The 27,255-nt window shown below is 43.0% G+C and overlaps 1 protein-coding gene across 9 annotated transcripts in view; it reads left to right on the top strand.

The window, feature by feature from the left end:
* The window catches only part of SMARCA2 (SWI/SNF related, matrix associated, actin dependent regulator of chromatin, subfamily a, member 2), a 169,004-nt gene that overhangs the window by 8,293 nt on the left and 133,456 nt on the right, over positions 1 to 27,255 (top strand). For 8 of the 9 annotated variants that reach the window (XM_059656800.1, XM_059656802.1, XM_059656803.1 and 5 more), the window contains exons 2-5: positions 6,873 to 7,133; positions 10,703 to 10,832; positions 16,903 to 17,289; positions 23,667 to 23,922. In XM_059656800.1, coding sequence (XP_059512783.1) covers positions 6,909 to 7,133; positions 10,703 to 10,832; positions 16,903 to 17,289; positions 23,667 to 23,922 — 998 coding nt within the window. In that variant the 5' untranslated portion in view covers positions 6,873 to 6,908. Of the gene's footprint in view, positions 1 to 6,872; positions 7,134 to 10,700; positions 10,833 to 16,494; positions 16,643 to 16,902; positions 17,290 to 23,666; positions 23,923 to 27,255 lie in introns of those variants that run through there. The other variant, XM_059656806.1, reaches the window with a different exon arrangement.

The raw sequence follows: 27,255 nt of genomic DNA, 5'->3' as shown, positions 1-27,255 counted from the left end.
CCCGCACGTGGTATTTTGTGAAAGAGCCACACTCAAGGGGCCAAAGAGCCACATGTGGCTCGCGAGCCACCGTTTGCCGACCACGGACCTAGCCCAACAACCTGGGCCTCTAAAAGAGAAACTTCTGGTAGTTTTTCTTTATCTTCATCGCTGCTCTCCTGACCCAGCTCCGCTCCCCCATTAAGCTTAGCGGTGCAGTGTCCCAGTTCTAGAGCCGTGGCTACTTCTTGTGAGGAATTATCAGTTCATTTCTAGAGAAAGCTACACAGAAGCAAGTGGCCCTTCAGGTCCGGAGAGACACTCTGAGTCAGCAAACAGACATGAAAAGAACTCTTTTCTTTTAACTTATCTTTACTATCTCCTGAGCCTTACTGTCCTACAGAGCAGCCAGGAAACTTTTCAAAGACTGAGTTATTCTTAGGGAGGTGAACTGGGCCTAGTTTTCAGTCCTAGTGTTCCACCTTTAGCCTGCACCCCAGTCTTTCTGTAGACCCCCGCAGCGATACATGTCTGCTGGAGATCTAAGATTTCCCGTCTTTATTATGACCTTCAGTGGAGAGAGTTCTGTAGGATGTGTTGCCTAGTCATGATGGTGGCATTTCCTCAAGCTCTTTCTGCGACTAGGAAACAGAGGGTCTAGGAAACGTTTGTATGTTTACTTTTTATGTCAAGGCCTAGCTGACGTGCCACCTTCTCCGTGCAGCCTTCCCTAACGCCCTTTCCAAGCTGCAAGTCACCTTTCCTGCCCGGGGCTGTGTCGGACACTTGAGCTATGCCCCTTCTTGTCTTGCAGGAGGTTCCATTTCTTTTCCTCCCCCTCCCCCCCCCCCCCCCTGCTATTTGTGGATTTGTGCTCTTTCCCTATCAGGCTGGCAGACCCTGGGAGTAAGTAAGCCCTCTGGTGGTTTTTGTACATGGCCTTGTGCCCAGTGGAGAGTCAGTACAGTTGGGAATAGAGGAGTCAATTTGGGCCCCCAGGATGTTTGATTCAATATCACCGACCTCTTTAGTTCATGACATTGTCTCCACCTCCTATTCTCTCTAGGGCTCCTCTTTACTTCTCTGCCCTGTCATAAATTAATATGTTATCACAGCCATGCTCAACTGGTGTGGCTCAGTGATTGAGCGTCCACCTATGAACCAGGAGGTCACGGTTGGATTCCCGGTCAGGACACATGTCTCGGTTGCAGGCTCGATCCCCAGTAGGGGGCGTGCAGGAGGCAGCCGATCAGTGATTCTCTCATCATTGATGATGCAAAATCTCTCTCCTGTTTTTCCATCTTTGTTTCTCCGTCCTGTGCTTTCCACTCCTATCATTGCTGCATGCTCTCCACACCAGGAGGGGTGGCCTGGCCTGATGGGTGTAGTGGCTCAGCATTGGCTGGGAGACGAGAGGTAAGAGGTTCTGCTTACAGATGTGACTTTGGTCAAACTAGGTGGTCCCTTCCTGCCTTCATCATTTCAGTAGGGATGTGACAAAAATGCCTCCTCGATTTAAGTCACTAAAGTTATTATGAAGCATAAATGGGTGTGTTTAACTATTACTACAAGAGTGGAGGTCTTTGGTATTTCTGTGGATTGCAGTAAGACAGTAAGGTATGTGCTTTCTCATGGTCGGACTGGTGACCCTTAAGATCCCATGAAGTTGAGCTCTTTTAATATGCAGATGGGTGCGCTGTGGCTTTCAGCGAGGGGAGAGGAAGGAGACTGGGCTGAGGAAGATGTCTGGTGGTTGGAGCTGTGGGAAGCTCCAAACCTTTATTTTTAAAAACACACACTCACCAGTTGTAAAGGCAGGAACATCAGGAGGAGAAAAGACATGGTGTACTGCTGGAAAATTCTTGGCCAAGAATGCAGCGGCCTGGCTCTCAGGGAGTGCTGGTCTGAGGCAGCCTACGGGGAGGTTGGAGGACTAGCATTGCCTGTATGGGGAGGTCACTGTGCCTTGCCTCGCCTCCATGCACCCCTCCCCCCCCCCCACACACACACATTTCTTCATTATATTAGCCACATAATTGTGGAACTGGTTGTTCTTTTCTGTGACAATGTAAAACGCCCTCCCCCAACACAAAATAAAAATAAGTTTTGGGTGTTATCTCGTGGACAGATCAACCACTACCCTATCAAGGTTATCTGAGCGCTCTCCTCTCCCTCGCAGCCCCGTCTGCGGCATTTCATTCGCCCTTTGAAGAAGAAAGGAAGGGAGGGGGGTTGGATTCCTAGGGATACCTGCAGGGTTGAAGAGGGAGAAGCCCAGTTGGCCAATACTGGGCTTTAAACCTTAATCATAGTAACTTAGTAACAGCAGGCACGGCTGCCAAAGACTGGTACCTGTTGTCGTTTATTACCACCCCCCCCCCTTGCTTTACACTGTGGGGAGGTTTCATCAGGCACCTGAGCTGTGCTGTCAAGTTGCCACCAGAAATGAAGAGGCCAGGACTGTGCCGCCTCTCTGAGAGGTGCTCCTCTTCAGCACACCTTTGGTGTCCGCAAGACGCTTGACTTGGGACAGCCCAGATCTGGCCACAGAGCCTCCTCACGTGCAGGGAGGTTGCTAGATGCTCCCCGTTGTCGGATAGACAGACAGAGGGAGCCTTGAGATACTCCTATCCCAAGCCCAGAGGAGGCCTCGAGACCCTGAGGGAAAGGCACTTGGCTCAGGGCCCTAGAATTAGCCATGACTCTGAGAGGAAAGACTCAGATCTCTGGACTCCCAGCCAGAAGCCAGAGAGTAAGTACCACATTCAAGGTGTGTGACAGTCCAGATTCCTGCCAATCATGAGCCCTGTGGCACAGGGGGCGTTCTACTAGACTGTGCTATTTCTCTGAGCTACTTTCTCGTTTGTGAGTCATGCTACGTAATGGGCACATTCATTACGTGTATGCATCTGGAGGTTCTCTTAGGAAAAAGTTAACTGCATGGTATTAATATTCCACTTATATGTCCATACTTTTCCCTTTTCCTTCTCAAGTGTTTTTCACTTTAAGTTTTTAGTAGTTTCCTTTAACAAAAAATAAAAATGAGGAGCATAGTTATGGGGCTGTGTATAGGTAATCACAGCATTCTATGAGATTCCCAGATGAAGGCGATCATATTTGTAGAAAGGAGTATTATAGGTAATGTATATTAAAACATGAAAAGTAGGACTACCAGGCAAAGTACTTGTATTATCATTGTTCAGGTTTGTGATATATTATTGTCGTAGCTATTGAAGCCTATTTCAAGGTAAATTATAACTGGAAGTAAGCAATTTCCTCTTATTCACAAAAAAAATAAAGGGGTGTGTTAGTTTGCTGACATACATAAAAGAACATAACTTGTAGTGCCCCTGAATTGACGTCGGCTTCCTAAATTTAAAATGTTGACTGAACGTGTGTGTGTGTGTGTGTGTGTGTGTGTGTGTGTATGTGTGTGAAGGGGTGGGCTGCCAAAAAAATGTTACTTCCGTCTGCTTTGTTAATGACAAAGAATAAATAATAACATTTGGCTCTCTAGAGAATTCAAGGCTGTAATTCACCCACGGGGCTTCCCTGTTGTTTTAGAAACTGCTTGAACTACATTTTTGGTCCCATCTTCTATCAGCAAAAGAGTTTGAGTGATCCCTGCTTATATTCACTCCAAAGCAGCCTATCATCGCTTTCCGTTTTAGGCCTAACTCATCAGAATGCTCAAAATTCTTTTTTAAAATTTTTTTACTAAAGTATAGTTGGCATATACAATTATATTAGTTTCTGGTGTGCAACATGATGATTTGGTATTTATATGCCTTGCAATGTGATCACCACAATAAGTCTATTAACAGTCATTATGCAATGCTATTATGATACTAGAGGCCCAGTGCACGAAATTCATGCACTAGGAGTGTCCCTCAGCCCAGCCTGTGCCCTCTTGCAATCCGGAAGCCCTCGGGGAATGTCTGACTGCTGACATTCCAGCAGTCGGATGGACATCCTTAGGGCGGTCGTGGAGGCAGGAGAGGCTCCTGCCACTGCTGCTGCGCTCGCCAGCCCGGAGCCTGGCTTCTGGTTGAGTGGCGCTCCCCTTGTGGGAGCACACTCACCACCCGGGTGCAGCTCCTGTGTTGAGCATCTGCCCCTGGCGGTCAGTGCGCGTCATAGCGACCGGTGGTTCTGCTGTTCAGTCAATTTGCATATTAGCCTTTTTTTATATATTCCCTGTGTTGTACACTATATCCCTGTGGCTTTTTTATCTAATAACTGGAAGTTTGTACTCTTATTCCCCTTCACATTTTTCACTTATTCCCCACCCCTTCCACTCTGGCAACCATCAGTTTGTTCTATCTGTGAGTCTGTTGCTCTTTTGTTTTGTTTATGTGTTTTTGTTTTGTTTTTTTTAGATTCTACGTAGAAGTGAAATCATATGGTACAGTAGGTCCTCGGGTTACATTGGAGATCCGTTCCTATAGCACAACGTGACGCGGTTTTCGCCATAAGTCTGAACCCACCCACATAAGCACCTACGTCACTCACATGGAGCACATCCACAGCAGTAATGAAGTGAAACAGTAAAAAAAATTTAAAAGAAAGAACAATTCCTGACCTTTACTTGTGGTAAATAAATAATAAAAAACATAAAGTACATATGTACATACGTTGAAGTTATGGAACTTTTTTTTTTAATAAATAAATGGGAAATGGCGACGTAACCGCGGAACGACGTACATGGAGTCCGACGTAACCCGAGGACTGCTGTATTTGTCTATGTCTGACTTCTGCCCTGAGTTCTTGCCTACGCTTTTAAGGTTTCTTTTTTTCAATTACAGATTACATTCAATATTATTTTCTGTTAGTTTCAGGTGCATAGTATAATGATTGGGCAGTCATACTTTACAAACTGAGCCCTGTGAACACACCTCAGACACTGATTGCTCTATAATTTTTATACATAAAATAATTGACTCTGTTAATCGTTTGCCCTTGAAATTGTCGTTTCAGTTCATTCAGATTTTTTTTGAGCACTTACTACATGCTGGTCAGAGGTGCTGGGGATACAGGAATGAAAAAGAGCCAAACCTGTCTTCATGGCCTTCACAGTCTAGAGATTCTGCGAGAGGTGATAGTAGGTAGCTAAGAATGGAACTAATGTGGGGTGTTTTTTTAAACCTCTATTTTCACTGTGGAGAGGGTCTTGTTATAGGTGACTGGGCCCTTGTGGTCTAATTCTATCCCTGCCACTGAGCAGTGGGTAAATAAATCTCTTATGGTGTCTCATTCTCTATTTTGTGAGGGTAACAGCAGAAAGTTTTTGTGTGTACAGGTGTGTGCCCCCAGATAACATACTGTGTAATAATTACTATCACTAGTGGCATTCAGCTATCTTTCTGGGATCATTGATCTCCATCAGGATTTGGAAAAACACTTATTTACTTGTTTTTGGCTCATGTCCAAGATGTAGTTGTACCCACCCCATGAGGGAGCTCCTCGGTGGGGATGCCAAAAAGTTTCAGAGCGTGGGCGATGAAATATGACTTTGCTGAAATAGACCCAGAATTGACTTACCTCATCTGTGGTGGGCCCCGATCCAGGCGTCATGGATGACTTCTCTTGGAATATTGGACCACAGAGAGGCCTAGGACGGATTCTCGACTGTCCAAGTTGTCTTCCATTGGCTGGCAGGAGGACCATGTCTTAAACTGATCCTTCTGATCACCTCTGGTTTTGTGGCGGTGGTGGGGAAGATAATGCTAAAAAGAGTGGTCACAGGAGAAGAAAACATTAATTTGAAAAAATATAGGCACCTTTATGTTCCTTGCAGTATTATTTACAATAGCTAAAACATGGAAATAGCCTAAGTGCCCATTGGTAGATGAATGGATAAAGGAAATGGAAATTACTCAGCCTTTAAAAGGAAGGAACTCTTGAGGGCAGTATTATGCTAAGTGAAACAAGTCAGACGGAGAAGACAAATACCGTATGATTTCACTTATATGTGGAATCTTAAAAAAAAGCAATGAACAAACAAAATCATAGAAAGAACAGATGGGAAAGGTGTTGAGAGGAGTGCGAAATGGGTAAAGGGGGTCAATTGTATGGTGATGGATGGTAACTAGATTTACAACGGTGAATACCATGCAGTGTATCCAAACATCTATAATGTTGAACACCTGAAATATATATAATCTGAATACCAGTTTTATAATAATAATAATAATAATAATAATGATAGATGGCTGCTTAATAATAATAGATGGCTGCTTATTGTGCCAGGCAAAGAACTGTGTTTTTACATGTATTGTTGCATTTCACTCTCAGCTAATAATTATATCACATGGACCCATATTTGTCTGACTCCCATAACCTCTGCTGTTCCTATGATTGGGGATTCTCTTTCATTCTCAATTTATGGAATTGTACTTTTTCGCTATCTGGGATTTTAACTACCTAGGATTTTCTATGAAGTTTTGAATGTCCACTTACTTATGAAAATGGATGTTGGTTGGATATGTTTTAAGGGGTTTATGTTTTAATGGCTTTGGGAGGTTAATGACTTGCTAGGTGCCCCAGCCAGTAAGTAATGGAGAGCATCTGTTGGCTTCAGTAATAAATTTCAAACTTGTTCAGAATTCTGCTTATGTGCTAAATTTGAGTTTCTCCAGTGAGTACTTTTTGTATCTTAGATGATTTATATCTTTCTGGGGAATCATTTAGAGTATTTTTTTCTTTTAAACAAGTGGTCTTCATAAAGACTAGGGCAGATGGATATATATCACATTCAAACATCTGGAGCAGGCAGGGCAGTTCTGTTTGATGTTTGTTATAAAAATGGCACCGTCAAATACTAACAACTGTTTTATTCTGATCTTAGCATCATGTTGAAAACATTCCTTTTTTTCCCCTTCTTTTCAACTCAGTATCATTGTACTGACTGGCAGAGACAGGAGAAGTAGATGTCCACACCCACTGACCCTGGTGCGATGCCCCACCCAGGGCCTTCGCCAGGGCCCGGACCCTCTCCTGGACCGATTCTCGGACCTAGTCCGGGACCTGGACCATCTCCAGGTTCCGTCCACAGTATGATGGGGCCAAGTCCTGGACCTCCAAGTGTCTCACACCCTATGCCGACGATGGCGTCTGCCGACTTCCCGCAGGAAGGCATGCATCAGATGCACAAGGTAAGAGGTGGTTCTCCTGTTCAGGCTCATCTTCGGCGTCGTGGACGGCTAATGTCCCTGATAACCACTGCCCCTCTGTTTCTGCTACTTTTACCAGAGAAGCTAGGTCTTTGTCTTACCCTGAATATTATTAAAAACATACCTTCTGAGGCTTGTTTATTGTGACAGATGTTGCATTAGTTAGGAAGATTAGATCGTGGCTTTTTAAAAAGAGAAGATAGACTATGCAGTTCTGATAGTTAAATTCTCTGATGTATGGGTTGCAGCTATTTTGGCTTGGTGAATAAGTGTATAAATGAATAAGTCTGACTATATGTGTTCAGTAACTTACATCATCCACAAATGAACATACTGAGAATTATTGTTTCTTTAAAATGTTGGTGTTTATTTTAAAAATTAGATCTCAAAGAGTAAAAGGAACATGAGTCCCTTCCTAAAGATTTTAGGTAGTTTCTAGGGAGGCCCTCGCAGGCACTTGGCTGTCTCTCTCAGTGGCTTCATTCTGGGAGAGGGGCCTGATTTAGCAGAGCTCGGGGCCAGCCGCCTGTTTCTGGACTGTTATAATGATCCTCTGTTTGTGAGACTTGGATTGTTGCTGTGGGGATGGTCATACTGGGACAGTTTTGGCATTAGGCCTTCACAGGACATGCAAAGAAGAGAGAACAGCCGTTGGAGCAAGTAAACAAGAGCCTCTGAGACAATTTGCCTTGAAAGTCAGCAAAAGTCAAGGAAACTCTGTGAGGCCACTGCCTATTACCTGAAGGTCGTGCCTGATGAGACAGTAGAGGTTTTACGTCCCCTGTGGATGACATTACGGGGATAGGGTGGTGGGATGCCTCTTAATGCTAAATAGACAAAACATGGGAGATACTGGTTTAAAACGGAAAGATTTCTGCAAAAAAGAGCAAGTCTTTCTTCTAATTGTGTGGGACCGTAGGTCAAGTTTAAGCTAAGGCATTGGAGACCAAAAGAAAAGACCCACTTCTTTACAAATTTTGTAATTTGATGATTTTCAAATCAGAAAAGTAACATAGTGCTTATTTTGAAAAATGAAACCATACTGAGATAAAGGAAATGGTTAATCCTGGCTCTACCCCAGTTGACAGCTTTTCACACCTTACTTTTCTCCATGCTCAGTAAAAATCATACACAGGTGTGATTTTTTAAAATAATTTTTCTTTCACCATAATAGAATCATATTCCTACTTAATTACTCTGCAACTGTCTTCTTTGCATTTAAAAATATATTGTGAATATCCCTATAATGTTCCCAAGTTCTCTCTCCTTTTATTTTTAGAAAAAGAAAAACAAACACATTTTTAGCTTGTCAGGTAGCTGATGAAATGAAACTTTTTTTATATCATATTTTTAGCAGACATATTGAACATATAGACAGACTGAAGTCATTAAATTGTCTTCTGCTCATATTAAATTAATTTGGGAGTTGTATTATAGGTCTGATCTGTCACTTGTAAAACCTTAGTCCAGATGGGTTAAATAATTTCAGAATGGGTTAAGGATGTCTCACCTCCAAAATGAAAGATAAAATGTGAAGGACATATTTAGCTAATCTCTATGATTATTTAAGCATTTAAAAGTTAGCTGGCCCTAGCCGGTTTGGCTCAGTGGATAGAGCATAGGCCTGCAAACTGAAAGGTCCCAGGTTCGATTCCAGTCAAGGGCACATGCCAGGGTTGTAGGCTCGATCCCCAGTGGGGGACTTGCAGGAGGCAGCTGTTCCATGAGTCTCTCTCATCATGGATGTTTCTCTCTCTCTCTCCCTCTTCCTACCTCTCTGCAATCAATAAAAATATATTTTAAAAAACGTTAGCTGTATAAATAAGTGTTGGGTCAGTGTTACATTTTTGCACTGGGTTGTTTTTATTAATAATTATCTCTTCCGACCCCTTCTGTTCACATGTCCTCATATTCTCTACCCTCATCTCAACTCTGTTTTGTTTGGTTTTGCTCTCATTCTGCAAGGTGTGCATTTTTTTTGGCCAATCTGGTTCTCCTGAACCCCCAGCCCCTCAGATAATTCCCTGGGTGAGGACGGGTTTAGTGCCTAAGTTCACACCTGCTGACCAGATGCCTTCGCTTTCTTACTCTTTTTATGGACAGCTGTCTTCCTTGTCTTTCTCCCCCTTCTCCCTCTGAGCGTCAGCTTTTTGCTTTGCAGCATTACTGGAAATAAATAAACAAGTGGCCTAAATGCATCTGCTGTGTTGCTTTGATTTCCTCCCTATTATTACTATTTAACACACTCAGAGACACTCTTTATACCAAACCCTTCCCATTTTTCTTCTGAACATCCTCTTTATGGTACATTTTTCCTCTTTTCAAGTGCATGCTTTTGACTCTGCAGAAATTAACTTTCCTTTCTCCAAAACTGCAAGCATTCATGCTTTCTTGCTTGAAGTTATTTGGTTTCTATAAACTCCTGGAAATATTCCTTTCAGGCTGTTTTTGAAAATTGCTGTTGCAGTTTGCAGAGGAATCGACTTTGCCTTTCCCAAACACATGCTCCGGTGCCCAATTCTGGATTGGATTAACGTCCGCTCAATAGCTATTTATTGTGTGTCTGTTATGTACTAGGCCTCAAGTCCTGTTCCCAGACCCTGTGTTCTTAATTTTCCCCCAAACTGTGCCTTTAACCTTTTTCAGTCTTGCCCCCCTCTGTGGCACAGCTTCATCTGTTTCACTGCCCTTCCCTTTCAGTGGTCACCCCATTCTCTGCTCTACCCGGTCTGTTCTCTTTTCCCAACTGCCATGGAACTTTCTGGTTTCAACTTTTCAACTTTCCGTAGTCCCTTCCGCTCTGATGACAAAAAATTACCCAACAAATCGATCATCACAGACATTTAAAATAGTCTTCCTTCAGACTTGAGACTAACTTCAACACAGGGCAGGTTTCAGGACTTACTTAAGAAGGTATGGAAGAACAGCTTTTATTTGTATGCCTTGTGAGCAGAATTTTATTTTTACTTCCAGGTTTTGACATTATAGGAAAAATTCAACTGTTTATACTCTTAACTTTGGACTTAACAGGTAGTTTTGATGATCCTATTGATGTAGTCTTTTTAATTTTTTTTTGTCCCCACCTCTAAAATATATGTAATATATTATAATAATACAGTGGGGCCTTGACTTACGAGTTTAATTCATTCCATGATGGAGCTTGTAACTCAAATTACTCGTATGTCAAATCCATTTTCACCATTACCATGACACGTGATGCTGGGCTGATGTTGTGGCGTTCACTGTGACGTTCGCTGTGCCAGCTAGCGGTGGGGTATCTGAAGCTGGTTCGTAACCCGAATTTTAGCTCGCAACTCAAAGCAAAAAATCGGCCGAGAGACGGCTCGTATCTCGAAAAACTCGTTAGTCGGGACACTCGTAAGTCAAGGCCCCACTGTATGTGTAATGTAGGTGTAAAAATATATGACTGTTGTATGGGTGATAGGTGACTGTGCCACTGTTTTGAGGACTTTAGAGAGGGGACTTACAACTCCAGATAGAGCTGCTCTATATGAAGGCGGTATCTAACAGCGGTGCTTCGCCTGTTTCAGCCCATGGATGGCATGCACGACAAGGGCATTGTAGAAGACATCCACTGCGGGTCCATGAAGGGCACCGGCATGCGACCACCTCACCCCGGGATGGGCCCGCCCCAGAGTCCGATGGATCAACACAGCCAAGGTCTGTAACGCTACATGCCTGATTTTGGCTTCAGACCGTAGTCGTTTGTCTTTCATATTGGTTATTTTAACTGTGACTTCCAAAGAACATGTCAGAGGAAGAGTGAATCCAGCAGGTTTCTTTTCTCTATAGAAATCACCCTCAGTCCCTACCAACACAATTTGATTATTCATGTGGTCACTTTTACTCACAAAATCCTAGTAATTTTACCAGCTTCCACTAGCTAGCAGAGGGCCCTGTGTACTTCATTCGGAATCTTTATCATGATCTAGTGAGGTGAATTATATCACCCCGGTTTTATAGATGGGATAAAAGAGAATTTACTTTGTTTTCCCAATTTCCACCACCTGTAAGTGACAGGGCTGGGGGGAGGATCCTGGCCTGCCCCCCAACAACATGTGAAGGCACAATGCGCCACCTGAGCCCCTCACACTGCACGTTCATACGTACATTGTCGGAAAGGTGCCCTTTTGGCAGTGGAATTACCTGTCATTGCTGGTGGGTAGTTGTGTTAGTCTCCTAGGCCACAAACTGGGTGGCTTCAAACAATGGAAAATCATTCTTTCGCAGGAGACTAGAAGTCTGAAATCAAGGTACCAGCAGGGCCGTGCACTCTGAGGACTGTAGGAAGAATTTGTTGCCTCTCCTAGCTTCTGTAGATTGTCAACATCCTTGGAATTCTTTGGCTTGCTGATCTATCCCTCCTATCTCTGTCTTGGTCTCCACATGACATTTTTCCTGTGTGTCTGTGTCTGTTTCCAGATTTCCCTCCTCTCATAAAGATACCGGTCATCAGATTAGGACCTACTCTAATTCACTATGACCTCATCCTTTTAAAAAATATATATATTTTTATTGATTTCAGAGAGGAAGGGAGAGGGAGAAAGAGATAGAAGCATCAATGATGAGAGAGAATCCTCAATCAGCTGCCTCCCACAGAGCCCCTTACTGGGTATTAGAGCCCACAACCCAGGCATGTGCCCTAACTGGGAATCGAACTCTTACCTCCTGACTCATAGATCAATGCTCAACCACTGAGCCATGCTGGCTGGGCAACCTCATCTTAATTACATCTGCAAGGATCCTATTCCAAAATAAGGTTACATTCACAGGAACTAGGGGTTAGGGTTTCAAACTTATTTTTGTAGAGGGCACGATTCAACCCACAATAATGGCCAAATCAATATATGGAATATTTCTCTTCTTCTTGGTGCCTTTTTCCCTCACTGTTGGAGGCATGTAAAGATACCTCAAAGTCTTTTGAATACAGTGTAACTTGTTTTCAGAATCATGGTATGGTCATTAAACATGCAAGGGGCATGGGTTATTCTAGCACTAATTAACCCCAGTATGTTGATATTCTAATTCAAAGTTTATGGTTTATGCATTCTTTTGTATACTCCTATGTAATTTAATATATACTAGTATGAGCTTTTTTCTCCATCCATGATTAGGCCTCCAACCACCTGAGAGAAGGTTTTCGAGTGTAAAGATTTAGAAAAATGTAGTTAGTTTTATCCTATCTCATAAAGAGGGAATATGCTAATTGACCCTCATACCATCGCAAAGATGGCAGCACCCACAGCCAATAAGGAGGGAATATGCTAATTGACTGTCTCACCCTCAAAAGATGGTGGCGCCCACAGCCAATAAGGAGGGAATATGCTAATTGACTGCCCCGCCCTCAAAGATGGAAAGTCATGGTGACATAGGAGTGTGTCTTCATTAATATGCAAACAGGGTTGTGAATATCCCAGACTCTGATCTTAATTTTGATGACAGGTAGGTATAGTTGTTGCAGATGACTCACAAAATCTTGACCATGTCAGAAAAGCATCCTGAAAATGTCTTGGGACGTTTTACAGTCCAGGAAGAAAAAAATTGACCCATTTAGTGTTAAGAATGAATTAAAATTCTAAGGAGCTAGGTGTGTTCACAGAGCTAATGTAGCTCTAATTTTTAATACTTGGGAAGTGCAGATGAGCTGTATTCAGTGATTGGCAAAACCATGTGCTTGCTCTATCTGTTCTGGCTTTGTAGTGCCTCTAACTGTGGGCCATGGGAAAACTCCAAAATGCATGAATTTTAATGGAGTATTTTTACTTTTATGTATCTTCAAATTTCTCTCATTGCTTGGCTCCTTTCATCAACTTAAGAATGATGATTTTTTCTGGACTCTCCAACACTTGGCACTAATGTGTATGTAGCACATAACTGGATACATACTTAGTAAATTTTGTTCAGTTAGGTAGAGAAGTGAACTTATGCACTCAGAAATCAACAATTTTAAATAAATCTTCATTTTTATATTATTTCAGTAAATTATAATTACTTTGAAATGCAGGGGCCTGCATTAAGTGGAGTCAAAATTAGCATGTAATATTTTTCTCTAAAGTAGTAAAAGTGCGTTGTAGGCTGGGGAATGAATTATTTAACCATGTATTTTTGACAAAGTAGTATTGGTATAATGCAGTCTTATTTAGTATAATGATTTTAAAAGACTTTAGACTCTATAATAACATGTATCTTTAAAAACCCTAGTGTAGAGAGCCATTTATAAACACACAGGTACAGAGAGATGGGGTATTGATCAGAAACCTGCCAGCTTTAACTACCTAGCAACCTATTAAGTTATTTTAAGTGATTGGTTGAGAAGCAAAATCATTTCTTTCAATAAATACTGAATTGTGTACCTTATGGTACCAATGATAACATTGTTTACTTTTAGTTCTTGGGTAAAAAAAAAAGTCTTCAAAGGCAAGTATATAATATTTCGTGTTTGCATGTGTGAGTGTGAGTGTGTGTGTGTGTGTGTGTGTGTAGAGAGAAAATTCATATAAAATTGGCACTTGTAAGTTCAAGATTATTAAAAGGAGAAAGATGATTGTGTCGCTCTGAGGCAAGGTGAAACTAGGGAGATAATGGCCTTTGAGGACAAGGAAAAGAAAACTGCCACATTTTGACTGCTTTTGAATGAGCATATCAAACTAGATTTCAAAAAGAGCAGATTCTGTATCAACATTGTCATCCTCAGACAAATACTCACACTTGGGCAATTTCCTCACTCTGTTTCTTAAACTAAAGATAATTGCCAAAATACTTTGTTTCATTGTTTAGATTCTGTTTTACCTAAAGTTTATTGAATGCTAGTCATTTAGAACAAAAAATTCTCTTTATCTGAATCACTGTCACATCCTATATAATAAAAGCCTAATATGCTAAGTGTCCAGTCATCTGGTCCTTAGTTCAACCAATCAAAGCATAACATGCTAATGATATGCTAAGGCTGCTCAACCGTTCGCTATGATGTGCACTGACCACTAGGGGGCAGACAGTTGACCAGCCGACCAGTCACTATGACATGCATTGACCACCAGGGGGCAGATGCTCCGACTGGTAGGTTAGCTTGCTGCTGGTGTCCGGCCAATCGGGACTGAGCAAGCAAGACGGGCTGGACATGCCCTGGAGCCCTCCCGCAGTCTCTCCCAGGCTGGCCAACCTCCTGTGTCCCTCCCTGGCCCTGATCATGCATTGGTGGGGTCCCTTGGCCTGGCCTGTGCCCTCTCGCAATCCGGGACCCCTCAGGGATGTTGGAGAACCGGTTTTGTCCCTATCCCGCAGGGACCCCACCAGGCCGAGGGACCCCACTGGTGCACGAATTTGTGCACCAGGCCTCTAGTCTTTAATATCATTCTGTGATAGAATGATTCTATTGACATCCCCTATAAATTCTAGGAAGCGATTTTCCCACCTTCAGTTTCTTCTTATTAAATTTGAGGTAAAATTTTGTTTATTGATTAATTATGGAAAGTGATTTTTATTCTACTTTCAGTTTCTTTTTTAACCAGTTTAAAGTAAAATTAATTATTGTGCATAATGTAACTGTCTCACATTCATAACTTTGCTCACAGTTCACAGTTTACACAAGATGTGATAAACAATTTTATATAGTTAAGACTGGATTGTTCATTATGTTTTGGTTCATTATGTTAGGCATCCTCTGATTTATCATAAGTAAGCTGTAATTGATAACCTTAGGAAATAGGAGAGACCAGAGGCAGGAGACATATGACCCATTTTAACACCTTCTACTATGAGTGTCATTAGCTTTGGTAGGAAGTTTTTCTCCCTGTGATAGGTGCAGGATTGGCCAAAAGGTGCCTGGAAGGTGCTTTTATAATGAACAAAAGCTTTGCACCAGCATTACAATTAGAGAGCTAAGCCTCATTAAAAAAGGAAGAATGTTGTTAATGATGAAGATAGGTGTATGTTATTGGAATTAAATTTCTGTTGGCTTTGCAGGCTGCTTTCAGGGGCATTTTCTTGGCTAATTTATATGACCGGCTAGAGCCCTGATGGCTGTGTGGTTTTGTGCTCCCCATGGAGGAGGGATTTGGGGACGAGGGTAGTTCTTCATTTCTCTTCAGGACAGGATTTCTCTGAAAGTTCTACTGGTCACCAATTGATCCAACAAACCCTACTCTCGTCTTAGGGGATCAAGCTAAATGTGTTTCCCTTTCCCACTGTCAATCTGAGGTGAAAGTAACTGTGTCTTTTCCTCTCTGTAGTCTGGTGAAGGGCGATGTGCGTCCCCAGCCTGTGGCAGCCACAGTCTCAGGTCGCGATGGTCCCACATAGGTGCACAAAGCTGTTTCAGCTCAAACTCAGCAAAGGTTCAAACACACAGCACTTGTCCAATAAACCCTAGGTGCTGACCTTTATTATAATTATGACACAAGTCCATTTATTAAAGAGCAGAGACCTTCCATCTGATCTTTTGTATTGTGTCTGAGGACACCTTTGACTTCATTAATTAGCACTTGGTTTGAAGTCAGGGCAACCTCTCAGATTGCAGCCGGCTGCTTTGTGCTCTCCTTCATCTTGGGTCTCCCTCCAGCAACAGTCATAGGTTTTGCTAGGAATTCGGTGGCTGAGCTCTACCGTTCAACTCCTGAAACAAGTTCCTTGCAATTTTTGTTCATTTTGCCTTTTCTTCCTCAAGAAAAGTATTCTTAAACTTCCCATTTAGATCTTTTACAACCCAAACTGTTTACTCTCATTTTTATGTATTGTGGTCTTTAGAAGATTTTGAAACTTTTAAGTCTTTAAAAAACAAAGTTAATAATATTTTTATCCAACAGTTAATATTAGACCCTAGAAAGAACCCAGTGACATGAGCACTGACAGGGGATCCTTAGAGTGTAAACACCCAGCTCCGTACTCTCCCCGGGGTCACGTGGAGGCAGGTTACTCACTTTATATACCAGAGCCTGCATGAGATTAATCTTCAGGCACCGGCCGCAGCAGCTGGCTCAACAGCACAGCCCTTACTGGCTGCCTTCCCTTCCTTAGCTCACCTTTCCATCCCCTGCCAGTGCCCTTGCTCCTTCCAGGGGCATCACCTGCACTCCATCCTTCCGTCAGGCTGTTTCCAGGGAGAACTCAACGAAGACAACATGTACGGTGCCGTGTACACTCCTACAGCAGTGCCAACCCTCGATGATTGCAAACTATTCCTCATGTGCATACTAAGCCACGAAATGTTTGCCTCCGTAAGAGACGCTTCATTTCACATGGTGATATAGCAGACACCTGCGGGTTTTGTTTCGAGGTTGGAGCTCCTTTTAATGTGTGAGACTTACCCCCAGGTGCCTTCCTGTAGGTGGACAGCAGCCACTAGCAGTTTACCTTGGAGGACACATGGTGGCTATTGGTCACTTGAAACGTGGCTGGTCTGAATCGAGATGGTGAACAAAAGGATGCAGATGTCTCTTTACCAATTGTTACATTTTGAAATGATAATATCTTGGGTACATTGACTTAAATGAAATGTATTATTAACATTAGTTTTATCTGCTTCTTTTACTTTTTAATGTAACTACTAGAAAAATTTAAATTATATATGTGATATATATAAATTTTGTTATATAATAATGTGATGATTACATTATGTACATTTTAAATTTCTATCAGACAGTGCTGTTGTAGAAAATTACCAAAATATTCAGGAATGCCTCTCTTCCAGGGTCATCAGGGGCAGCTTGTGATTTCCTTTTGTGTTTTCTTCTAGGTTATATGTCACCACACCCATCTCCCCTGGGAGCTGCAGAGCATATCTCCAGCCCTATGTCGTCAGGAGGCGGCCCTACCCCACCCCAGATGCCACCGAACCAGCCAGGGCCCCTCATCCCTGGCGATCCGCAGGCGATGAACCAGCCCAACAGAGGTCCCTCGCCTTTCAGTCCTGTCCAGCTGCATCAGCTGCGGGCTCAGATTTTAGCTTACAAAATGCTGGCCCGGGGCCAGCACCTCCCCGAAACGCTGCAGCTCGCAGTCCAGGGGAAAAGGACGTTGCCTGGCATGCAGCAGCAGCAGCAGCCACCGCCGCCGCAGCAGCCGCCGCCCCAGCCGCAGCAGCCGCAGCAGCAGGCCCTTGTTAACTTCAACAGACCATCTGGTAGGTTAATATGCAACCACATGAATCATGTGATGGTCCAACTCGGAGGAGAAAGACTGCTGATGGCGCAGAAGCACTGGGTTGGTAGAAGCCCAGGGCTGTCTCAGCCTTTCGCTGTACCTGGCCGGCCGGTTCCCTTGCCTTGCTTTACTTAGTTGGCCCAGATTCCTGGTCTTTTCTGCTGTTTGAGCTTCTCAACCGTTGGGGACTCTGGTGCAAGCTGTAGACCTGGGCAAAAGGCACTGTCTCCTGTGATTTTGCATTCTCTTTCAAGAGGTGCAAGGTTTGCGGGAGCCCGTCCACCAGCCCCAGGGAAAGAAGTCTGCACCCAGTGTGTTCCATCGTATGCCCTTTGATTGATCTCTCCCTCTCCCTTTTCGTTGTGGAAAGCATTTGGGGAGGTTTCCAAGAAACATACCTGCAGTGAAATAATTGTCAAATAGAAAGTCAGAAACAAAGGGAAATGCAAGTCCAGGTCAAGCATGTAGGGGGCCACAGGAGTTCTCATGGTTGTGCATCTGAGCATCCAAGATGACGGGTGTCCAGGCCGGAAAGGAGACAGGGTCAGGCACCTAATTCTCACCATTCGAAGGAAGTTGCTCACCAGTTCACAGAGGACGCAGGCCCATTTGTAGCTTGAGAGTAAAAAGTGGATTTCCTACGTGGAATTTATTATTATTATTATTTTAATACTCACCGGAGGATATATTTTTTATTGATTTTAGAGAGGGAAATAGAGAGAGAGACATTGATATGAGAAACTTTGATCAGTTGCCTCCCATATGTGCCTAGACCAAGAATTGAACCTGAAACCTTGGTATATGCCATGACTGGGAATCGAACCCACAACCTTTTGGTATACGAACAATGCTCCAATCAACTGGGCCACCTGAACCAGGGCTGGAATTGTTGTTTTAAATTATGTTGTTATTGTAAGTGGTACTGCATGACGGAGGTATCGATAACATTTGTTCATCATAAATGGAATAACAGAATCCACATGGCCTAGTGTTCTTACGTATCCTGGGATCAAAGTCGAGGCTATGACATATGTCACGTGTTGAGATGAGATAGTCCTTGTATGGCCTTCTGGTGGTCTGACTTCATGCCACTGGTAGAATTCAGAGCTACAGGGGGCTATAGGGTGCCCTTCCATGAATGTTGTTTTCTCTGGGAAGGTTAAAGGATGAAGTTCCTTTGGATCTTGAACATAACAAATACTTCCTGTCCTAATAAACAGGATCCTGTGTGTTTTCTGGATCATTTCCAGAAGAGAGGGCTTCATTTTTTTAACCCAGCTCGATGCCTACATCTTTCCTCACCAGGCCCCTGTCATCTGGGGGAATTCGCTTTATTTATTTTTAAAAATATATTTTATTGATTTTTTACAGAGAGGAAGGGAGAGGGATAGAGAGTTAGAAACATCGATGAGAGAGAAACATCAATCAGCTGCTTCCTACACACCCCCTACTGGGGATGTGCCCACAACCAAGTTACATGCCCTTGACCAGAATCGAACCTGGGACCCTTCAGTCCACAGGCCAACGCTCTATCCTCTGAGCCAAACCGGCCAGGGCAGGAATTCGCTTTATTACTCACTGCTCATGTCTTTTGGATTTCCAGGAGTCAGGCTTCCCTAGAAATGGAAATATTTGGGCAGATAGTGTTTTATGCCAGAGTGGATGCAGGAGGAAAGCAGATACCTCCTCAAATAGAGCAGACCCATTCCTGCCCCGGGAAGGGCGTCGCCTCTAACAGCATTGCTGAACTTTTCCCCCAAATCTCAGGTTTCACAGGGAGATGATAACCTTCCCTGACAAAGACATTTTTTCAATTGGCATCTAGGAAAAGTCAAAATAAGGTGACAAGTTTTTTTTTTAAGCTAATATCACCTTTTATTAGTTGTTACTGTTTATCTTCCTCTCCCTCTTTTTAAAAAATATTTTGTTGATTTCAGAGAGGAAGGGAGAGGGAGAGAAATAGAAATATCGATGAGAGAGACATATCCATCGGCTCTCTCCTGCATGCCCCCACTGGGGATTGAGCCTGCAACCTGGGCATTGAACCCGGGGCCTCTTGGTCCATTGGGCCACACCCGCCTGCCCCCCCCCTAAAATAAAGTAAACTGCTTATAAATACCTCTACAAATATTTCAGAAAAAGTAAGTTTAAGTATGTCCACTTATCTGCAGGTAGCTGTGATTTCATTTTCCTTTTGTCCCACTTTCTGGAGCTATTCATGTCTGAAGAGAATCTTTTTGGCTGGGGTGGTCTGCCTCAAACCTGCTCCAAGGTTATAAATCACCAAAATGGACATCATCATAGCTACCACCAGAGAATTACAGTTTGACTGGAGGAATTGCTCACCGAGCAAATAACTCTTCAGTCCTGTTATGGGCTCCCCTCAAATCTAACCCATCATTTTCTTTTCATTCTGATTCGTTTTTCCTTTTAGATACTAAAGCAAAATTAAAAATGGGAACTGAAAAGATTTGGGTTGGTGGTGGAGGGGTGCAGGCAGGACTTTATGGTAGAAAGTCAAAGTTTTATTGCTCAGTTTTTTCAGTCCCCTTCCACTTTTTAGTCATCTAAAGTTTCTTGGTATGTTCAACGTAAGTATGCTTTATTACATTTCTTTTTTCTTTTAATATATTTTTATTGATTTTAGAGAGGAAGGGAGAGAAAAGAGAGAGAGAAACATCAATGATGAGAGAGAATCATTGATTGGCTGCCTCCTGCACGCCCCCTGCTGGGGATGGAGTCCGCAACCAGGGCATGTGACCTGAGGGGAATTGAACTGTGACTTCTTGGTTCATAGGTCAACCCTCAAACACTCAGCCATGCCGGACAGGCCTTTTTTTTTTTAACCGGTGGAAACCGTTTCAATCCTTCTTTAATGCACAGAATTATTTGCCTAAATACCTTTGTGAGCCAGAAGGCAAATTCGGAACTCCGAATGCATAGACATTCTGTACTTGTGAGACTGAGGTGTTTGAATGAGTTTGTTTCCCTGTTTCTTAACCTCAGGCATGGGTGCCTCCAGTAAAGACCCCCCTTCCCCTTAGCTGCACTGGGATGCCCCTCAGGAGAGTCAGAGCATCCCTCTCTACCTTGACTTCTAAGGTGAGGACCGAAGGGAAAGCAGATGCATTTTGTGCCTCTGACAATTAAGCCTAAACTGTTTACGTTGTAGAGGAGTCAGAGATAAGCTAAAGAATGTAATTTGTCTTCCACTTGCAGATACCAGGGAGAGGTCTTATCAGTTAGCAGACCACCAGTGTCTGCCGTGGAGATGATTTCCAGCCTGGCAGCTCCACTCTCAGCCGCCTGAGGGACGGGCAGAAAACCTAGGGACAGGTGGTGCCATTCTGGGCATGTCTGCTTGTGGCCAGCTGCCTCTGCAAATACAAGTTTTTCTAGAATCGGTTGGAGGGAATGGAAAACAGATCCATGCAGTAAATAAACGTGTGTGTTTAGTTAGGAAGGGAGTTTGCCTGTAAGTGAGTCTGATTGCAGGTTCCGGAAGCGCAGGGCAAGCCGGCTTCTCAGCGTATTTGTGCTGAGTTGTATTAAACTCTAGGAACATTCTGAAGTTCGCTGTAGAGAAAGGGGCATTTCCAAGTTGCCAGCTAAGACCATACCCAATTTCCCCAAGTCCTTTCTTTTCCATGCAGTCTGTGCAGAGCTGCGTAGTTAAATGAGACTTCTCTATCTCTGTGTCCTTGGTGGCAGCAAAAATGACAAAAGCTGAGGATGGAGCAGCGCTGCATTGTCTCATTGAATCCTCACTGCCACCCTCTGAGGTTGGCACTGTTATTACCGCCATTCTGCAGATGGGAAACTGAGGCACAGGGGTTAGGGCAGTTGCTCAGGCTCACGCAGCCAGCTGGCAGTAGAGCTGAGGGGACACTTACCGTTCTTTTGGTCCAGGGCGCTTTGCGTGTCCCTGTTTAATTCACAGTAATTTGTAGTACTTTTTCAGTTGGAGATTTGGCTTTGTACACCCATGTTTGGGTCTCTGTCTCTGCTTCTCAATTTTAAAGTCCAATCAACCAGATAAGAATGCCTTTATATTTATCGGCCAAAGGCCAGTCCTGCATGTATCAGCTTTAGTTGGGAGTCAGAAGCTAAAAGTGACTAGATTCGGGACCAGGGATATCACACATGCTCTGGGTGCCTTTGGAGGGGGGGCGGGAAGGTTGGAGGGAAGAGGAATGTGGTTTTTAAAAATAGTGACTTGAATATATACATCAAGGAGTCATCATAGGCTTTTGCATAGGTATTTGCAGACTATGATGCTAAAGAAAAAATGCCCAGAATAATTGAAACTTGTAACAGTATTACACTTTTATGGCTTTTTGTTGATGAATTATTTAAACTTTGGAAAGAGGAAAAAAAAATTCGAGAACTGGATTTAAGGTAATTATTATGATATTATCTTCTCAGTAAGACCCACATGTTCTTTTTATTAAAGGTGGTGGGGGTTTTCATTATTTAGTATGCTACACCAAGCCTTCAGATATATTCAATTCTGCCAGTTTCCTGAGCTTATTAAGGAGATTCGTAGAATTACAGAAGATTAAAGTAAGTGTTAGAAATCTCCAGCTCCTCTCTTCTGGCTGGATCACCTAAAGCACCCCAAGTGAAAAATCTACCCTGTTGTTAAAGACCTCTAAGGAAAACGGTATCCTGAAATGTCTTTCTGTAACTCATGCCAATGCTTCACAACCCTGAGGTTTAATGCTTAGAAGTTGGTTTCTTATATATGGATGAAAGAAACTCTAAGTACAGTATAAAATATTATGAAAAGGTATGCACTATGCAAAAGACCTCTCATTCAGAAAACAAAACACACACACACACACACACACACACACACACACACACACACCAGAAAGTACTTAGTTGAAAAGGATCTCTTTATTATGATAGTACACCTAAAATGCCTACAATAAAAATAAATATTTTTCCCTCAAGAATTCTTCATCAACACCAGAACCAGGGCTACCAATTACCTCAAGAAGTCTTATCAAGCTCTGTATCTTTGGAAAGTTTTACCTAACTTTAGAAGAAGGGGGAAAAAGAAACAGTAGGAACACCGCAAACACATGCACACACACACACACACATACACATACTGCAGTTTCCTAAGCAGTTTGTTCTAATTCTTCACATTCCTCCTGTCAGAGTGTTTGCTTATGGCTACCTGTGCATTGTCATGTAAGCCCATTTCTAAAAGGTATGTGCTGGAAATTGAATAAAAGTGTTTAATTTTTCATAATGTATGTCTTTGTATGGTTAATTATTAAGTCATTCTGAAGTGCATAGACTATTATTTTTGTCACCATTGATTGAATCATCTTAATTTTTCTTGGAAAAGATAAAGACAGTTCTTGAAAGAATGCCCGAGAGGTTTTAACTTCTGCTTACTGAGATTTTCTTTTCTCTAATTTACTAAGTCATCTGGTGGCACCTCTAATCATATTTATAATCTTGAAGTAAGTCAAAATCCACTTAGGAGGAGAGATGGAATCTTCCTATGTTAGGCCCACACTTACCATCCCAGCCTCTTCAGTACAATGTGGACAGTTGCTTTAAATTGGCGTATTAAGTACAGTTCAGTAAGCTTGACAGATGCATATCCCTTTGTTCTGATAACATGCAAAGAATGCTCTCTTTAATCTTCATATTTGCTAGTTTTTATTACGTGGAACGAGCAGATTGTTTTTCCTCTGCACTGAATGTTTTTAGAAATATCTCTAATATGTAGTAAGAAATTGCAGGTCTGAAGTGCACTGATTTAATCTGAACTATACTTGAGAGGTCATGAAGGGGAAATGCCTGCCCTCTTGAGTTCACACCAGAGGACCGCAGGCTCCTGGCTGCGTGTGTGAGGCCTGGCTCTAACAGCAGGCCCGTCCAGCGGGGACTGAGTGTGATTTTAGGACCACACCCACACTGCCTCTGACTTAGGTTATGTTATCAACTTACTTTGTAATAACCTAACTGACTTAGGTTATTCCCTTACTTTTCTGAACTCTGAATGCACCTATAGTTCTTGTTAAAAATCCACTTTGGATGTAGACCTACACCAAAGCCTGGCAGCCCATCCTTTAGTCAGTTTACCATGTAGGAGTCGCCTGGGGGCCATTCCCACGAATGCCCCTTAGTGATGCCTTTCCCTTCGCCCCAGGTTCTTATTTCTCTGGCCCGCCTTTCCTCTCCACACCTCATTTTTTATTTTTCTTCCCTCCTTTTTTCTTATCCTTCGATAGTTACTGGTCACCATCCCTGGGCCCCAGCGGGACAGCGGGCAGGCCTGGTATGGCCGCAGGTCAATGACCCGCCCAAGCTGCTCATGTCGCTCTTGTCCCACAGGCCCCGGGCCGGATTTGAGCGGCCCGAGCACCCCGCAGAAGCTGCCAGTGCCCGCGCCCAGCGGCCGGCCCTCGCCCGCGCCCCCCGCAGCAGCGCAGCCGCCCACGGCCGCAGTGCCCGGGCCCTCGGTACCGCAGCCCGCGCCCGGGCAGCCCTCGCCCATGCTGCAGATGCAGCAGAAGCAGAGCCGGATCAGCCCCATTCAGAAGCCGCAAGGCCTGGACCCCGTGGAGATTCTGCAGGAGCGGGAATATAGGTAATGCACCCCATCCCGGGGGTTCTTGCAAGTCTCACCGAGCCTGGGGGTGGGTGCAGTCTCCCGGGGCTTTCGTTGCTCCTCTCTGTGGTTGAGGGAAAGGCCCAAGGATGATTGCAGAGGCCAAAACTCGTGCTATGGGAATGATTTCAGCAAAGTGGGGTGGGGAGGTGGTTGTGGTGGGGGCTCTCTGATGGCTCTGGGTTGGCAGCTCTGTGATTTTCACTCATTTAATCAGGACACCTTTATCCATCCCTGTGATGGGTCAGGCACTGTGTTAGGCGCTGGAGATGTGACCATAAGTGGTTGTCTCACACAGATTATGGGGTGCCTGATCTAGTTTGCCAGCTTATCCTTGATTGGTGACTGCAAGTTGGTCAGATGTTGAGTGTTTTGTGTTGGCCTGACCTTCATGATACTAAAGTACACTTTGGTAGGTATACTATATTTTTTGTTTAAATTCATGCATTATTTAGGTGTATGCCTTTTTAGTATATGTGCCGCTGAAGCGAGCACTTGGTCTATGCCTTGGTCCAACGTTAGGAGTAAGCCCGATGTAAGTGTCTTCATATGGGGTCCTTTAAACTCTTCCTCCAGAAACATAATTCTCACCTGATTTGGCACATTTACCTAAATCAGGAGTTGGCAAACCTTCTCGGGAAAGGTCCAGGTAGTAAATATTTTACGCTTTGCAGGGCCATATGATCTCTTTGACAACTACTCATCTCTGCCTTTGAGTGAGAAAGCAGCCCATATGATAATGGGCTGACTGTGTTCCAAAAACACTTTATTTACAAAAAGAGGCTATGGGCAGGATTGGCCCACAGGCCATTGTTAGCCGACCCCTCATGTACATGGTGAATGTTAACCAAAAGGGAGACCAATAAGTACTGAGTCAAATGAAAGCAAAGCTCAGATCATGGTTCCTGGAGTGAGACAGAAATCATGTCCGTCACTTTCTAGCTGTGTTGCCTTGGTCTAGTTCCATCTCTTTTCTGCCACTTAATTTCCTCATTTGTTAAAAGAGGATCTTCGAGTATTTCTTGTGGGAGGAGATAAAATGACACAAAGACGTTTAATACATAATAGCTATTAGTATTATTTCCCCAAAATGATTTAATTGAACAGAAAATTAGAGTTTAAAAATTACAGAGAATGTTAGTAACAATGTAATAGACTCCCTTTTCAAACATTACCTTAAACTTTATTGAAAAACGCATGACTTATTCATTACTAGATTAAAATACTAAGCTATCAGCTTTGAGAGTTATCCTGAAAGAAACCACAGTAACTTGCCGTTAAATGTGTGCAGTTTTGTTTTTTTGTTGTTGTTTTTTATGAAGACTGTAACTGTAGTCTCATTACTATTGCTAATCCTCAATTAAGAGCTTTTATGTTGCTGTTTCCAGCATTTCATGTATCCCTGGGGAGCTAGATGCTCATCATCTGTAGCTATTTCAGTGTTCATAGGCTGGTTTTGTTGGGTGAATAATTGCTGTGTATTATAAAGTCAAATATTAGCAAATGTTTCTTGGACAGAAAAACTATATTTATATACAATCTTTTATGTTGCTATAAAAAATCAAAAGCAATTTTTAAAAGACAGTAAATGGGATAGAGAGTATCATTTACTCTAAAATTCTGACTTCCTAAGAGTGAACATTTTTTTCCCTACCCTGAAGGCACAAACCTACCAGTACCTTTGTTAAGTCATGTGAATTACCTTCATAACATCAGAGATACTCTCTGTATCTAGAATTGCATCTGTATTTTTTTTTCTTTACTCAACCTGTGTTGTGTTGTGTTGTGTGTGTGTGTGTGTTACTGGCTTCTAATTTTTCTTTCATTTTCACCAGGATTTTAATTACAGACCTTTCTTGTACTGAGCTCATTTTTGCACCTTTTTTGGAAGTGATCTTAATAGGTATCCAGCGTTAAGAGTTCTATTTAGCCTATTTCAATATTAGAGAAGCTTTTGTCCTTCACTCCTATAGTTATAAAAAAATAATGTATCTGTCAGTATCTCTTAAACTGTATGCCTTGGAGAGTGTGGTGGAATGGCTGTTTTTCATAGTATTATGACTTGACAAATGTCTCCTTGTTTGTAAGGCTGCATGGCTTTTGAAATGATTGATCTGGCAGGCCTGGGTCCAAACAGCGGGAGGGGCCTTTGGACTGCGTTTCCCCATGGCCATCCTGAGGGGCACAGGTTTGCACCTGCCGCATCGCAGGGGCATGTTCTAGCTTCTTTATAGAACAACAGCTGGTTTCTGCCGATACGAAGATAAATTGTTCACTGCCAAGATTAGTAAAATTTTTCTCTTAAAAAGGGTAGATTAAGACCCTTGGGCCCTTGTAAAGACAGCTTGGAGGCTTTCCACTTGCCCCTCTTGGAGAGAATGGCCTGCTTAGCCTGTAGCATTGGGAACTGGAAGAGCCCAGTGTACCTGTACCTTCTGATCAAGGATTTGAGCAAGGTCTTAAAAAAATCCATTGGAGCCCTAGGCGGTTTCTCAGTGGTTAGAGCATCGGTTCTCAGACTGAGGGGTCCTGGGTTCGATTCCAGTCAAGGGCACATACCTCGGTTGCAGGATCTCGGTTGTAGGACCTCGGTTGCAGGCTCGATCCCTGACCCTGGTCAGGGCCGTGGGAGGCAACCAATCAGTATGTCTCTCTCACATCAATGTTTCTCTCTCTCTCTCTCTCTCTCTCCCTCCCTCCCTTCCACTCTCTCTAAAAATCAGTGGGGGAAAAAATCCTCGGGTGAGGATTAACAAACAAAAAATCTCTTTTACAATTTTATAAACTTTAGTTTGAGCAGAGTCATCTGTCAAAAATTCTTTAACAGATGTTCATTCCTTTGACCGTTATGATATCACTTATCTTGTCTATGAAAATTGAAAGGAAATTGTCAGAATCTTAAATTTTTTTTTAACGTTAAGTCCCTTGGCTGCTTTTCCTTGTTCATCATGCGAGGATTTTGACAAATTGGCCGTCTTTATTTAGTAATAGCATAAATAAGTGTATGCATATGAATAGTTTGCCTCAGATCTGTACAAAGCCTCCAGTTAAAACAGTTTGCCCATTTGAATTGGAGCCTTTCTCTTTGAAAGGAACGTTATTGCTTTTCTCCGTAGTAAGTGTCAGAGAGATGTCCCAGTGCTTTTCGTCTGGGTGTCTTGTCTTTTTGGCACACTTCCTTTGCCCCACCAATATACCTAACTTCAGTTCCTCCGCTGAGAGTTAGATGTTTGGGCAAAAGGGCTCCAGGCATTGTCACATTAGCATGTAAACTAATTCCACAAATGTTTGCATGGGAGATGGATTTCAGAT

This window comes from Myotis daubentonii, chromosome 11 (genome assembly GCF_963259705.1).
Source record: "Myotis daubentonii chromosome 11, mMyoDau2.1, whole genome shotgun sequence".
NCBI classification, from domain to species: Eukaryota; Metazoa; Chordata; class Mammalia; order Chiroptera; family Vespertilionidae; genus Myotis; species Myotis daubentonii.
Note: the sequence above shows the minus strand (reverse complement) of the source record. Positions and strands in the feature narration are given on the sequence as shown.